General features: G+C 51.9%; 1 protein-coding gene across 2 annotated transcripts; it reads left to right on the top strand.

Moving 5' to 3' along the window:
• Positions 1 to 896: 896 nt before the first annotated feature.
• On the top strand, positions 897 to 13,221 carry PLA2G15 (phospholipase A2 group XV). 2 transcript variants are annotated; one of them, XM_016200764.2, is made up of 6 exons: positions 897 to 1,028; positions 4,402 to 4,558; positions 7,696 to 7,814; positions 8,053 to 8,151; positions 8,505 to 8,729; positions 10,829 to 13,221. In XM_016200764.2, exons 1-6 carry the CDS (start codon positions 914 to 916, stop codon positions 11,338 to 11,340), a joined length of 1,227 nt encoding a protein of 408 aa, XP_016056250.1. In that variant the 5' UTR covers positions 897 to 913; the 3' UTR covers positions 11,341 to 13,221. The 2 variants fall into 2 exon arrangements, with proteins under 2 accessions (XP_016056250.1, XP_016056251.1); XM_016200765.2 differs by lacking the exon at positions 897 to 1,028 and adding an exon at positions 2,299 to 2,495.
• Positions 13,222 to 13,428: the final 207 nt, after the last annotated feature.

The raw sequence follows: 13,428 nt of genomic DNA, 5'->3' as shown, positions 1-13,428 counted from the left end.
GAAAGGTCTTCCCACTCTGTTCTCCCCCATTCCTCGTGCAGGGAGCCTGTGTCCTCTCTTGATTCCCAGGTTTGCGTGTGTTGGGAGGTCCCAACACCTCTCCCGCTCTGCGGGGGAACCTGCGGATGGGCCATGGCTCAGGGTCAAGTTTCAAGTCCACTCTCAACGCTGCCCGCGAGCTGCGCCGTCTGTTAGGGTGACTCCATACTCCGCGCCCCTGAAAAGGGAGGACATACATACATCTCACTCAGAAACGAAACATACTGACTTGGCCTCTGCCTGTCCCATCCTAATCCCGGGGCAGACGACAGAGAGTTGCCTGAACAATCCACACATTCTCCAGCCAGGATGGAAGAACCGGTGTGGGGCTTGCGCAAAGGTCCTGGTAAGGTCTGGTCCCCTGAGGTCCCCAAACTGCCAAGGGCTCACTTCTCTTTTCCCTCTTGCTCTGACCGGCGTCTCTCAGGAGCCACGAACACACTGGACCATGAATCGCCGCTCAGCCGGCTCGTTCCAGATCCCAGGTCAGGTAGGCGCCGGGAATCGGGGCTGAGGGCTGCGCAGCGTAAACTTGGAGTACGGGGGGCTGGGCTGGGCACCCGGCAGTGGCGGGCTGGGTCCGCCGAGAGCGTGGGAGCCGGGCAGAGCCTGGATCGATCGATGCGCTCGGTTCGCAGCGCTGTCAAGGAAGCGAGTACGGGATGAGCGGGAGCCCGGCGGCCAGCTCCGACTGGGAGGGACCCGCTGGAGGCGAGCCCCTATTGGCAGGCCGTCTGCGGGAGGTGGGCCCTGATTGGCCCGGCCTCCGTGGAGGCGGTGGGCGGCGGGGTTAAGCGCGTCGCCGCGCCCCGGCCTAGGCGCGAGCCCGGAGCCCTGGATCCGCACCAGGGAGCTGGACCCTCCGTGCCACGCTATGGGTCCCCGCCTCTGCCCCCAGCGTGCAGCCCTGCTCCCGGGTGGCCTCCTGTTCCTCCTGCTGCTCGCAGACCCGGCGCTTCCGACTGGACGTCCCCCTCCTGTGGTCCTGGGTGAGGCGCGCGTCCATTCGCGGGTCTGTTGTTGGCTCGTGCGTCAGGCGGGGCAGGTTGCGGGGGTGAGGGGGCTGCCTGCCCGGTTTGCGTCGGCTCTAAGCTCGAGGTAGGGGAGCGTATGGGCTGTCTTGTCACTGGGGTCGGTTCGTCCACCTCCGGACATACTGGTCGCGGGTGTGGTCAACCTCTCTGTCACCTTCCCCTGTAGAATATGGGGGTAAGTAGGAGGGTTACCATGCGGTTGTCCGTCGGTCTGCCTGTCCATGGCAGTCCCAAACCTTGCCTCGCCTTATCCCCATTTTTTAGCTGGGAAGACTGAGGTCCTTTGGTCCCACTCCTGAGGGCAGTTTTGGAGGTAAGGTGGCCTTAGCGCTGGCCCCCAGGGGCCTTAGCGTTGACTTGGGCTTGGCTAGTGGGCTGTCTCCCTGGACCCTTTCAGCCCCACACGTTTGGAAGGGCATTCATTACTGAAAGGAAGCTCGTTGGGGAAAGGATTGCTGTCTGACCCTGCCACCAGGGCACCCCCAAACTTATCAGATGTGTAGCATTGGGTCTGAGGGAGGAGCGCCTAGGGAATGTGAGGATGGCTAAAGGCAGAGGTAAGGGGTGGGACAGTGGCGATGAACAGATGTCAGAGAGCAGCCTGTACTCATCCTTCTGGACCTACTTGAACTGAGCTATGTTGGGGCTAGGTGATCTCTCCTGCTTACTTGGTCTTTCTTGGCCCTGACCCCTGGCAACTGTAGTCACAGTGTTTCCTTGTGGTGGTGGGCAGGAATGAAACTTTTTTTTTTTTTTTTAAATATATCTTTATTGATTTCAGAGAGAGGAGGAAAGGACAGAGAAAGATAGAAACATCAATGATGAGAGAGTCACTGATCGGCTGTCTAGCCCGAAACCCAGGCATGTGCCCTGACCTGGAATCGAACCCTGATCACCTGGATCCTAGGTCAATGCTCAGCTGCTGAGCCACGCCCGGCCGGGCAGGAATGAAACTTCTGCCTTGGGGGCTTCGGATACCTCATGCAGGCTGTCACTCCCACCCAGAGCTAGTGTGTAGGTGACTTGCCAGGACTCCTGAAGGCAGAGGTGTGCTGAGGTATATGTTACATACTGACTGTGCATGGCCCCCATACTCTTTTTGCTGGGTGTATTTTAATGGGGGGTGATACAGATCACAGAGGGGTAAGGTTGGCAGGTAGTTTGGTCCCAAGGGGTCCCCCACCAGGAGCTCTGGGCTGGGAAATGCTTCAGGGGGATGGTTGGCCCAGGTTAACCATGGGAATTGGGCAGACTTGGCTCTGCCTTCCCTAAGCTTGCAGGTTGATCCCCAGAGATGAGGTCTGTGCTGGCCAAGCACAGAGAATCCACTGACCCAGTCAGGGAAGGCTTCCTGGAGTATGCAGCTGGAGCTATGGCCAGGAGAGTTCCAGGCAAAGGGAAATACATATCAGAGGGAAGGAGGTAGGTAGTCCAGGCTGTCTGGAATGGAGTGGTTGCTGGGGGACCGGGGGGGGGGGGGGGAGTGGACTGTGCAGGCTCGTGACTGGTTGGGTCATCTGGACTTTATCTTGGAGGCCTGCAGGGGATCATGTGTGGGCCTAAGGAGTTCTGAATAAAAGGGTGTTGCATTGGGAAGTCCATGAAAGGCATACAGTCTTTTCTCCTAAATTGATGCTAACTCATTATGTCATTCAATCCCCACCCAGAGTCAGAGTAACTGGCATCTTAACCTTCCCAGAGAGTGAGGCTGTTGGCATTAATCCTAGGAAACCCCATGGCCAGTAGTGGTCAGGGTGTTACTGGTCACAGATCAGTAAGTAATCCAAGGGTGACCAGTCTCTATGTGTGGGACTCAAACTGATGGTAGAGGAAGCAGAGGCCAGAGAAGTGACACAGAAGAAGACCCTGGGCAGGGGGAAGGGACTGTAGTAAGCCATTTCTGCCTCTCCCAGACTTAATCTCCTCATCTGAAAAGTGGGCATAATAAGAATGTTCTCTCCCACTGTTATTTGAGGTCAGAGGCATGTGGATGGCTTTTATCCTAGTTCTAGGCACAAGGGCTGAGGAAGTGATCACTGCTATTTTTAGAGGCCACACAGCCTGGCCAGGGTGAAAGATACCCAGGCAAAGCAGATCTGGTGACTTCTTCTTTCAGCAATTTTTTTTAGTGGAAACAATGACAGGTCTCTATATTCCTCTGCCTAGTCCACAGGCATGTCATCCAGAGCATGTCATGCTGGGGACTCCCCACTTCTGCACCCATATCATGAAAGGAAGTGAAGGCAGGTGCTACAATGGCCTCCCATGGCTACCCCGAGGATACTGTGAGATGGTGCACACAGAGGGCGTGCTCTCTGCAGGGCTGGGTTCACAGTCTGAGCCCAGGACTGTGAATGCTTGGTCCAGGTAGGCCCAGATGCTAGGGCCCTCCAGTGAATGCCAAGGAGAGCCAAAGGCTGGTTGTTCACTCAGTGATCACGGATCTTAAATGGGGATGAATATGGGAGGTGTTGAGAGCATGCATGTGGGAACAGGTGAGGCCTTAAAGGTCATTGGGAGTAAATAAACCCTAGAAAGCCTTAAATGTTCCCCTGGCCGGGTGGCTCAGTTGGTTGGAGCATCATCCCCTACACCAAAAGGTTGTGGGTTCGATTCCTGTTCAGGACATATACCTAGGTTGTGGGTTCAGTCCCCAGTCAGGGTGCTTATGGGAGGCAACTGATCTATGTTTCTCTCTCTCTGTCTCTCTCCCCCCTCCTTTTTCTCTCTAAAAATCAATAAACATGTCCTCAGGTAAGGATTAAAAGAAAAAAAATAAATAAAAGGCCTTGAATGTTGGGCACTGGAGCTACAGGGATAGATTTAAGTGTCACAAGGTCCCCCAGGGCTCTTTGTAGATTCAATAGGCCAGTTCAGGTAGAGAGAAGTTATCCTTTAGGCCTAGTCTCCCCCACCCCGCATTGGGCTATGGCTGGAATGGTGTGTTATTTCAGGGTAGCCATCTCTAGTGCTTGGTCCAGGTGGGCCCAGATGCTAGGGCCCTCCAGATAATCTGCCCTTTGGAACCTTACTGGACTCTGGACTTTACCAAAGCCTGGGGACCTCTGTAAGTCAGCAGGTGCCAATATGAGCTTCTTTCTATTGTGTTTCAGTTTGTTGCCTTCCTCCACAAGCCTGTCTTGGAGTGCTTTCACTTTGGGCTGGTTAAGTGGCACAATACTCTGCTCTGTTTCCCATTCCAATCAGAGTGAACAAAGCCCTGCCTACTATAGCCTGGGATGGTAAAAGGCCTTTGGATTCAAGCCTTGAGGGTCACCAGCCTGCTAGGTCCAGGGCCTCCTCATGCATGTTCTGTGCCCCGCTACAGTGCCTGGTGATTTGGGCAACCAGCTGGAGGCAAAGCTGGACAAGCCAAAGGTCGTGCACTACCTCTGCTCCAAGAAAACGGACAGCTACTTCACACTCTGGCTGAACCTTGAACTGCTGCTGCCTGTCATCATTGACTGCTGGATCGACAATATCAGGTGGGAGCTGGGGCACAGACTGTGTGCTGCTCACCAACTCAACCTAAAGAGGCCTCCAGAGTCCATTTCCATGTTATCCCCACCTCAAGAGATCTTAAGGTCACTGATCTTTCTCCCTTCCCATTTCCTCAGTCTTGTTGGCACCACCTTTGCTCTCTCCCAGACAGAACTTTCTTCCCTTTCCCGCTGCTCTTGTTCCTACCCTCTCCAAGCCACATCTTGTGCTTTGAGCACTACCTGTGGTTTCTATGCTCCAGCCCTTGTCATAGCCTCAACTTGGCGCTCAACCCTTCCCTTGCTTCAGGGTTGGCCACACCCGCCCCTCCAGCTGCTTGTTTTCCCTGGATGCCAGGTCTCCATCCCTTTGCAAATGCTGTTCTTTTAGCCTGGAATCTACCTCTACACTCTTTGCCTGATAAATTCCCCCCCATTTACCTTTTTGTTGTTGTTGTTAATACTCACCTGAGGATATTTTCCCCCCAATGATTTTTAGAGAGTGTAAGGGAGGGAGGGAGGGAGGGAGGGAGGGAGGGAGGGAGGGGGAGAGAGAGAGAAAGAGAGAAACATTGATGTGAGAGAGACACATTGATTGGTTGCCTCCCACACGTGCCCCAACCGTGGATTGAACCTGCAGCCTAGGTACATGTCCTTGACTGGGAATCAAACCCAAGACCCTTTGGTGTGCGGGCCGACACTCTAATCTCTAAGGCACACCAGCCAGTCCCCCCTGCCTCCCCGATTCACCTTTTAAATCCTGAGCAGGTCCCTTCCACTCTTCAGAGCTGTTAATCTCTGTAACCCCCATGGCACATGCCTGTTTCCTCTAACCCTCATCAAACTTTGTTTCCAAGGATGTTTCCCAATAATAAGAATTACTGCTTATTGACTACAGACACTGTACATTTTACATATTTTCTTTCACTTAGTCTTATAGCAACTCTATGAAAGAAGTGCTATTTACAAACCTGTTTTATAGCACAGGGCATCTCAAATCTCAGATCAGTTTTAAAATTGCCAGGGTCACTCAGCTAATAAGAGGCAGAAACCAGGATTCAGACCCAAAGTTGTATGACCCTGAGCTAAGTTTTCCCTCTCAGACTGAGCTCCCTGAAGGCAGAAACTGTATCTCTTTTATCTTTATAGCAGTAGAACCTGGAACACAGCTGGTGCTCAATAAATATTTGAGCTAAATGAAATCTAACAGATTAAATTTTTTTTTTCTCCCCTGGAGATTCACTAGCTGTCTCTCCAGGCACCCTGCCCTTCTTGTTTAAGATGCCTGCTTTGTTGACTCTTTCCTCCTCTGCATGTGTTTGTCATCAGAGTCATTTCTGGGCTGTTGATCTGCATTTCTATTTTTGTACCAGAGACATGGTCTCAGTTACTGCCAATTGGAGATGCGGGCTGATACCAAGAGGGGCTTGTCTACCTTCATTGCTCCTCTGACCTGTTTAGACTTTCATCCAGCACAGAGCTGACTTGGCTTTCCAGAACAATTTTCTGCACTTTGCCGAGTGTCCGTTGTAATAATCTACAGATTGGCCTCGAGAGAGTAGACCACCAGGACCTATTATTTAGGCCAATGTTGTGAGTCATGTCAGCATCCTATAGCTAATCTTTAAGGTGAGGTGGGACTCAGGATCACCAGGGAATGCTTGTGTAGCCTGTGTTTTCTCCAACACATTTGCCTCCTTGGAAGGCCAGAGCAGGATTCCTGGACTGGCATAAGGCTTTCCTCCTGTCTTCACCACCCTTTCCCCATCATTTCTGCAGGCCTGGTCTGTCCACCCACACAGCAGCTGCTGAGGTCTCTGTCTGGTTCTGTTGTGAGTTGCTCTCACCATCTCCTTTCCCCTGTGATGTATTGTGGTGGGTGGCAGGAGCTGGATCCTTAGAGATGGAGCAATAGGAGCCTGTAAAGTTAGCCTGCCTTTTGGGGTTAAGTGTGGCGTTCATGGCAGAGCTGGTCATGGCGCTTCCTTCTCCCAAACAGATCTAAGACCTGCATTCTGGGGTGGTTGACATTAAGGAGAAGGGTCCTGGAGTCCATCTTTTTTTTTTTTTAATTGATGAGAGAGAGAGAAACATCGATTTGTTGTTCCACTTATATATGCATTCATTGGTTGTTTCTTGTATGTGCCCTAACTGGGGATTGAACCCAAAACCTTGGCATATTGGGGTGATGCTCTAACCAAATGAGCTACCTGGCCAGGGCATGAGGGTCAGTCTTTAGAGTGAGCCTTGGAGGGGGTCCTCATACTGATTTGTGCTTTCTAAATTTGCTTTGTTATGTTGGGGAGGAACAAACTTTCCTCTACTCTCAAGGTTCTTTTGGCTGGTCATTATAATAATCAAATATACATGACACAGATTAGCAAGAGAAAATAACTGAATTTAATACTTACATTTGTATGGGAACCCCACATACATGAGAGAGTCAGAGACCCTACTTACAAGAAAGGTTCAGAGCCTGGCTCGACATGGCTCAGTGGTTGAGCACTGACCTATAATCCAGGAGATCACAGTTCAGTTCCCAGTCAGGGCACATGCCTGGGTTGAGGGCTTCATCCCCAGTGTAGGGGGTGCAGGAGGCAGCTGATCAATGATGATTCTCTTATCATTGATGTTTCTCTCTCTCTCTCTCCATCTCCCTTCCTCTTTCTGAAATCAATAAAGATATATTTATTTATTTATTTTTAAAAAAGAGGTTCAGAGACTGAAAGAGAGCAAGGGTATAGAAGACGTTTGGAGCTAGGGTGAGGTAAGGTGCCCTGGGGGCAACAGGTAATTACAGAATAAGAATAGCAAGTGTTTAGTAAATAGAAGTTTTCCCTACCATATAATTAATGGTGGGTAAAAAGAGATTATCACTGATAATCTCTTGTTATGGGAGAGGCTCCTAATTCAAGTTCTAGGTAGTTAAAGAAAGGGGCAGAAGTTTTTCTTGAGCCTGAAGCTAAAATTGTCCTTAGCTCAAAATAGTCCACAGAAGCAATCTCCCATGACTAGCTCTGAACCCCTATACAACTGACCAAACCTGAGGATGAGAAGGGAGTGTGATTCAGGACACAGGGAAGTACTGGGACCCAAATTCAGTACTAACTCTGGGTCACCAGCTCAGTATCCCCTCCTGACAGGCTGGTCTACAACAAAACGTCCCGGGCCACCCAGTTTCCCGATGGTGTGGATGTGCATGTTCCCGGCTTTGGGAAGACCTTCTCACTGGAGTTCCTGGACCCCAGCAAAAGCAGTGTGGGTATGTAGCCCTTCTCATGCTCTCTAGGGAATGGGGCTGGAGGTTTTGCTGAACTCCTATGGTGAGAGGAACCACTTGGTTTGAAGTAGTAGCCTATGAACTGTCTCTGATCAGTGTGGGCAGAGAGCGCTCGGTCAGGGACCTCCCTGTGGTAGATGTCACAGCCTCCTTGGCAGGTGTGGTACAGGTGGCTGGCACTGGCAGTACCCTCTATAATACTATGCATTTCTGTGTACAGGTTCTTATTTCCACACCATCGTGGAGAGCCTTGTAAGCTGGGGCTACACACGGGGTGAGGACATCCGGGGGGCCCCTTATGACTGGCGCAGAGCCCCAAGTAAGTGATCACCTTGTTTCTTCTCTGAGGTTGTGGGAGGTGGGGACAAAGAGGTCACAGCCACCACAGGCCCTGGGCTGTCCCCTACCCCTGGTCAGTCTGTCCTGTCTTTCCCTATCCCTCACCCCAGGATTTCTGGGCCTCTGAGCTCCGGAGAGAGAGAGTGAGTCTGAGGAGGGGAAAGGGAGCCCCTTTGTTTCCTATCTTCATTGAACTAAGGGGAAATCAGACCACTCCACTTGGATTTTAGCATTCTCTCCACCCACCTAGTCCTGTGTCTGGCTTGAGAAACAGTCAGTGGTTCAGACCCCAGAACCCTTCCTGCCTAACTCCAGCCTGGCTCTGGCCTGCAGATGAAAATGGACCCTACTTCCTGGCCCTCCGGGAGATGATCGAGGAGATGTACCAGATGTATGGGGGCCCTGTGGTGCTGGTTGCCCACAGTATGGGCAACATGTACACGCTCTACTTTCTGCAGCGGCAGCCACAGGCCTGGAAGGACAAGTATATCGGTGCCTTTGTGGCACTGGGTGCGCCCTGGGGGGGCGTGGCCAAAACCCTGCGCGTCCTGGCCTCAGGTAAGACCCTGCCTTGCCCAGCATGGGGGGCTGGTGTTGGGGGTGGCATCCTCTCTTTCTCTCTATAGTGTCATCTTGGGGAACCCTTTTTTCTCCAGAATGGTATTCTTTCTCAAATAATGTCATCTCTCTAGTTGATGACCCTTGTTATCTGTGTAAGTTTCTTACAGCATGTACATGGACACAACTCTTGGTCATGCAGGTACTTGCTTGTACACATATGTACACATACTGTGCTCAGGCCTGGCTGGCCTTACTTGGTTTGACCCACAATTCTTTGGGGAAACCTTCTCCCTCTCTCCTATCCCCATCCTCCCTTTTTCATCCCCACCTTTGCCCCAGAGAAGGAAGGCTAACTACAGTTTCCTGTTTATGAGTTACACCCCCATGCGTAGCAGCGCGGAACCTCTGTGGGTAACATGGGGAGGAAGCACATGCAGATCTGTTTGGGCCCGCTTTCTAGGCAGTTGGGAAAGTCACCTTTTTCCCCATTTCATTTCTTCCCAATCCACCTGCATTTTATTTATTTATTTATTTATTTATTTATTTATTTATTTATTTATTTATTTATTTATTTTTAAATATATCTTCATTGATTTCAGAGAGAGGAAAGGAGAGGGAGAGAGAGAGCTAGAAACATCAATGATGAGAGAGTCATTGATCGGCCGCAGCCCGCAACCCGGGCATGTGCCCTGACCAGGAATCGAACCCTGATTGCCTGGATCCTAGGTTGACGCTCAACTGCTGAGCCACGCCTGGCCGGGCTACATTTTATTTTTTATATTAAATATTTGTATTGATTTTTTTTAGAGATAGAGGAAGGGAAGGAGAGAGAGGGGGAGAAACATTGATGTGAGAGTGAAACATGGATCATCTGCCTCCTGCATGCTTCCTACAGGGGATCAAGCCCGAAACCAGGGCTGTGCGGAGCACGTGATGAGCTTTCTTTCTCAAGTCACCAGCACTGCCTGATCTGCCTGATGTGCCCTGACCAGGAATTGACCTGGCAACCTTTCAGTGCAGAGGACAATGCCTAACCAAGCCACACCAGCCAGGGCCACCTGCATTTTCATGACTGTCAGAACCTGTTAACTGCAGCCATAGGGCTTTCCTCCTTCTGCGAGGACTGAGTGTGAGCCCCATGGCCCTTCACTTTAGGAGCCATGAGCCAGGGCTGTGTCAAGCATTTGGTGAGCTTTCTTCCTCAAGTCACTGGCACTGCCTGATCTGCTGGTTGGTCAACTGATTGTTGTGATCAGGTCAGATCCAGTGCCTATCCCAGTAGTGACCATGGATTGGCTTGGCCTCAGATGCTGGGACACTGTTTTTTCAGGCCCTGGCAGTCTGGGGACAGGGTTGGGGTGTGAGGGGTGGTAGTCATGGACCCTTAGGTAGGAGCTTCCCTTTCCTGAGGAGTCTTAGAGCCAGGCCCCACCAGGCAGAACTGTGATTCTGTGGTCAGTGAGAGAGGTAGAGTGATAGGTTGCCATTATGTCCTGAACAGAGTCATAGGCTCCTGTTCCCAAGTTTCAACTCACCCTCTGAAAGTTTCACTTGCTGGTGGGTGTGTTTGTATTGTTGGCATTCCTGTGTGAGAAGGACTCTTGCTCTAGTGTGCAGATCTGCTTGTGGGCCTGGCTGCCCAGGTCAGTGACAGGCAGGTGGCTGGTATGAGACCAGGACTAGCTGGCTGCAGGTCTAAGCCTAGAAAAAGAAAAATACTTGCATAGCTCATTGTAATAAAAAAAGAGGATTGTGCCTCTGGGCTGACAACCTGCTGATTCACCTTTGGTAAGGTCAGCGCACACATACCCAGTGATAAGTCACCCTTTGGGTGTGTGCTGGCTGCCTAAATCCCTGGTGACAAAATGCAGAAGGAAAGAAACAAGTCTTGGTTGGGTGCTTTCCAGATGTAGCAAAAATAAAGGGAAACAATAAAAGGTAATGCAGGCATGGGAGTTTATAATGATAACAGTATAGAGACGCTGGTGTGCTGACTGGGCCACTGGCTGGGGTCGAGCAGGGACCCTGGTGGTGGACATGCTGCCCAGCCAGCTTGCATTCCTGAGCACAGACTGACTGGAGCCGTTTCCCTGCAGGGGACAACAACCGGATCCCAGTCATTAGTCCCCTGAAGATCCGAGAGCAGCAGCGGTCTGCTGTCTCTACCAGCTGGCTGCTGCCCTACGACTATACCTGGTCACCTGAGAAGGTCTTTGTACACACACCCACGACCAACTACACGTTGCGCGACTATCGCCGGTTCTTCCAGGACATTGGCTTTGAAGATGGCTGGCTCATGCGGCAGGACACGGAGGGGCTCGTTGAAGCCATGGTGCCACCTGGTGTGCCCCTGCATTGCCTCTATGGTACTGGTGTTCCCACGCCAGACTCCTTCTACTATGAGAGCTTCCCAGACCGAGAACCTAAAATCTACTTTGGTGATGGCGATGGCACTGTGAACTTGCAGAGTGCCCTGCAGTGCCAGACCTGGCGCAACCACCAGGAACAACAGATAACACTGCAGGCACTGCCAGGCAACGAGCACATTGAGATGCTGTCCAATGCCACTACTCTGGCCTATCTGAAATACCTGCTCCTTGGGCCCTGATTCCTTTGCCAGGCAAGCCTGTGGGATGGCTTGGCTACAGCTGCTTCTCTTGGCCCCCTGGGCTGCCATGGCCCACAAGTTTAGCAGTTTGTGACTGAACTTCCAAGGCCATAGGTCTTGGATTGTGAAACATCTGCCATCGGGAAGTGCCGTTTCTTATCCTTTCTCTGGGAGTGAGGAAGGAAGAAATAGTTTGGACTCACTCAAGGGACTCTTTTTTTTACCCCTTAAATATATCTTTATTGATTTCAGAGAGAAGAAGGGAGAGGGGGAGAGAGAGAGATAGAAACATCAATAATAAGAGAGTCGTCATTGATCGGCTGCCTCCTGCACACCCCCTGCTGGGGATCGAGCCCGCAACCCAGACATGTACCGTGACCAAGAATTGAATCACAATCTCATGGATCCTAGGTCGATGCTCAACCACTGAGCCACGCCCAGCCAGGCCTCACTGGAGGATTTTTCCATTGCTTTTTAGAGAGATTGGAAGGGGGTGGGGGGAGAGAGAAAGAGGAACAGCGATGTGAGAGAGACACATCTATTGGTTGCCTCCTACACACACCCTGACTGGGGAGAGGGACTGAGCCTGAAACCAAGGTGCATGCCCTTGACCAGAGTCCAACCTGCGACCTTTCAGTTTGAGGGCTGATGCTCTAATCACTGAGCAAACCAACTAGGGCTCAAAAGACGCTTAATGGAGAGAATGCTGCTGTTGATGGACTCGTTGTGACCGGCCTCAGGACTGCTCTGTAGGTAAATTGGCTGGCACCTGGATCCGATCCCCAACTCAGGGGCCATGTGTTCCTTCTAGACCTGTGGCCATTTCACATTCGCCCACCAATCCCAGGCCCTCAGACTTCCTGTGAGAGATATGGCTGAGCTGTGGTCTCTGCCCCCAGAAATCCCAGGGATGGGCTCCTGGTCCCTAGGGTGATCCTTCCCGCACAGTGGCCACAGGTACAGCTGCTGCTGGCCATGGGTGGCTGGAGCTGCTGGCTTTCCTATGGCCTAGCTGTTCAACAGCCTGACTGTGGCTTTCTGGGGGCAGCCCAGTTCCCCCTGCAGGCAGGGGTGGGTTGTGTTTTCTGTGGTTCCCATGCCCTGGGGCATTCACTCCTACCTCTAAAAACAGCCTAGATGGTCCCCCAGTTCTGCAGGCTGTGTCCCAGGAGCCCTGATCCCCTTGGTTGGGATGTTGCCCACAGTATTGATGCTGGCTCCCTCCACCTTGGGACTGTGGTTCAAGGATGAGAGCAGAACCCAGTGCCATGGCCTTTTAGATCCTGATGAAGAACGAGAACTCAGGAGTGGGGCCAACATAACCCAGAGCTTCCCTGAACTGCCCTCTTGCTAACCCCACCACCATATTGCCACCCTGCCATAGGGTTTCTCTAGCACCCAAGTGGGCTGGCACAGGGCTGAGAGGAGGTTGGGCTCCTGCCCACCCTGCCTAGAGCCAGCCTCTACCAGGCAGCTCAGTGGTTTTTAGTCTGCAGGGACTAGCTCAGAACCTTGAGCGGGCCCTGTGAGAGCCAGGTGCCTTGGAGCCCCCCTGTGGGTTTTCTGTCTGCCTCAGATGCTTCATGGGTCTTCCTATGATAGCAGGGCTGGAAAGTCTGTATCTGCTTTGGCAGCGGAGGTCTCCAAGTGGGCGACAGCTATAGACCAAGACTTGGTTCTAGCCTCTAGGGTGGAGTCCCAAAGCCATGGTCAGGCTGGACTGTGCTGCTCTCCCACAGGTTTCTGTGGAGCTGGATTTTCTCTGTTGTGTACATACCCAGCATCTGTCTCTCCTTTTGTTCCTGAGTGGTGGGCCCCATATCAGGCTCTGAGCAGGCTGTATCTTGATTATGGCAATAAAAGTATTCTGGATGCTCTAAAGTGCCCTGGCCTGTGCTCTACTCTGAACATGAGAGGAGGGAGCTAGTGGAGGGGTAAGGGGGCTAGAGAGGCAGGTAATCATGGTTAGATTTTCCCTGCAGCCTTGATGGGTTTTCTCAGCATCAAAGTGTTTCTCCTGTGCACTGTTTTGGGCTTCATTCTCCTGCCTCCTCTCCTGGAATCTAGTTCCCCTCCTGGGACTAAGAA

Source organism: Miniopterus natalensis, chromosome 18 (genome assembly GCF_054644295.1).
Source record: "Miniopterus natalensis isolate mMinNat1 chromosome 18, mMinNat1.hap1, whole genome shotgun sequence".
Lineage (NCBI taxonomy): Eukaryota > Metazoa > Chordata > Mammalia > Chiroptera > Miniopteridae > Miniopterus > Miniopterus natalensis.
The sequence above is the reverse complement of the archived record's forward strand: the minus strand, read 5'-3'. Positions and strand labels throughout refer to the sequence as shown.

Coding starts and splice junctions, on each gene's coding strand:
- PLA2G15 (XM_016200764.2), top strand. CDS start 914: ATGGGTCCCCGCCTCTGCCCCCAGCGTGCAGCCCTGCTCCCGGGTGGC. Junction 4,559..7,695: donor TGCTGGATCGACAATATCAG/GTGGGAGCTGGG, acceptor CCCTCCTGACAG/GCTGGTCTACAACAAAACGT. Junction 7,815..8,052: donor CCCCAGCAAAAGCAGTGTGG/GTATGTAGCCCT, acceptor TTCTGTGTACAG/GTTCTTATTTCCACACCATC.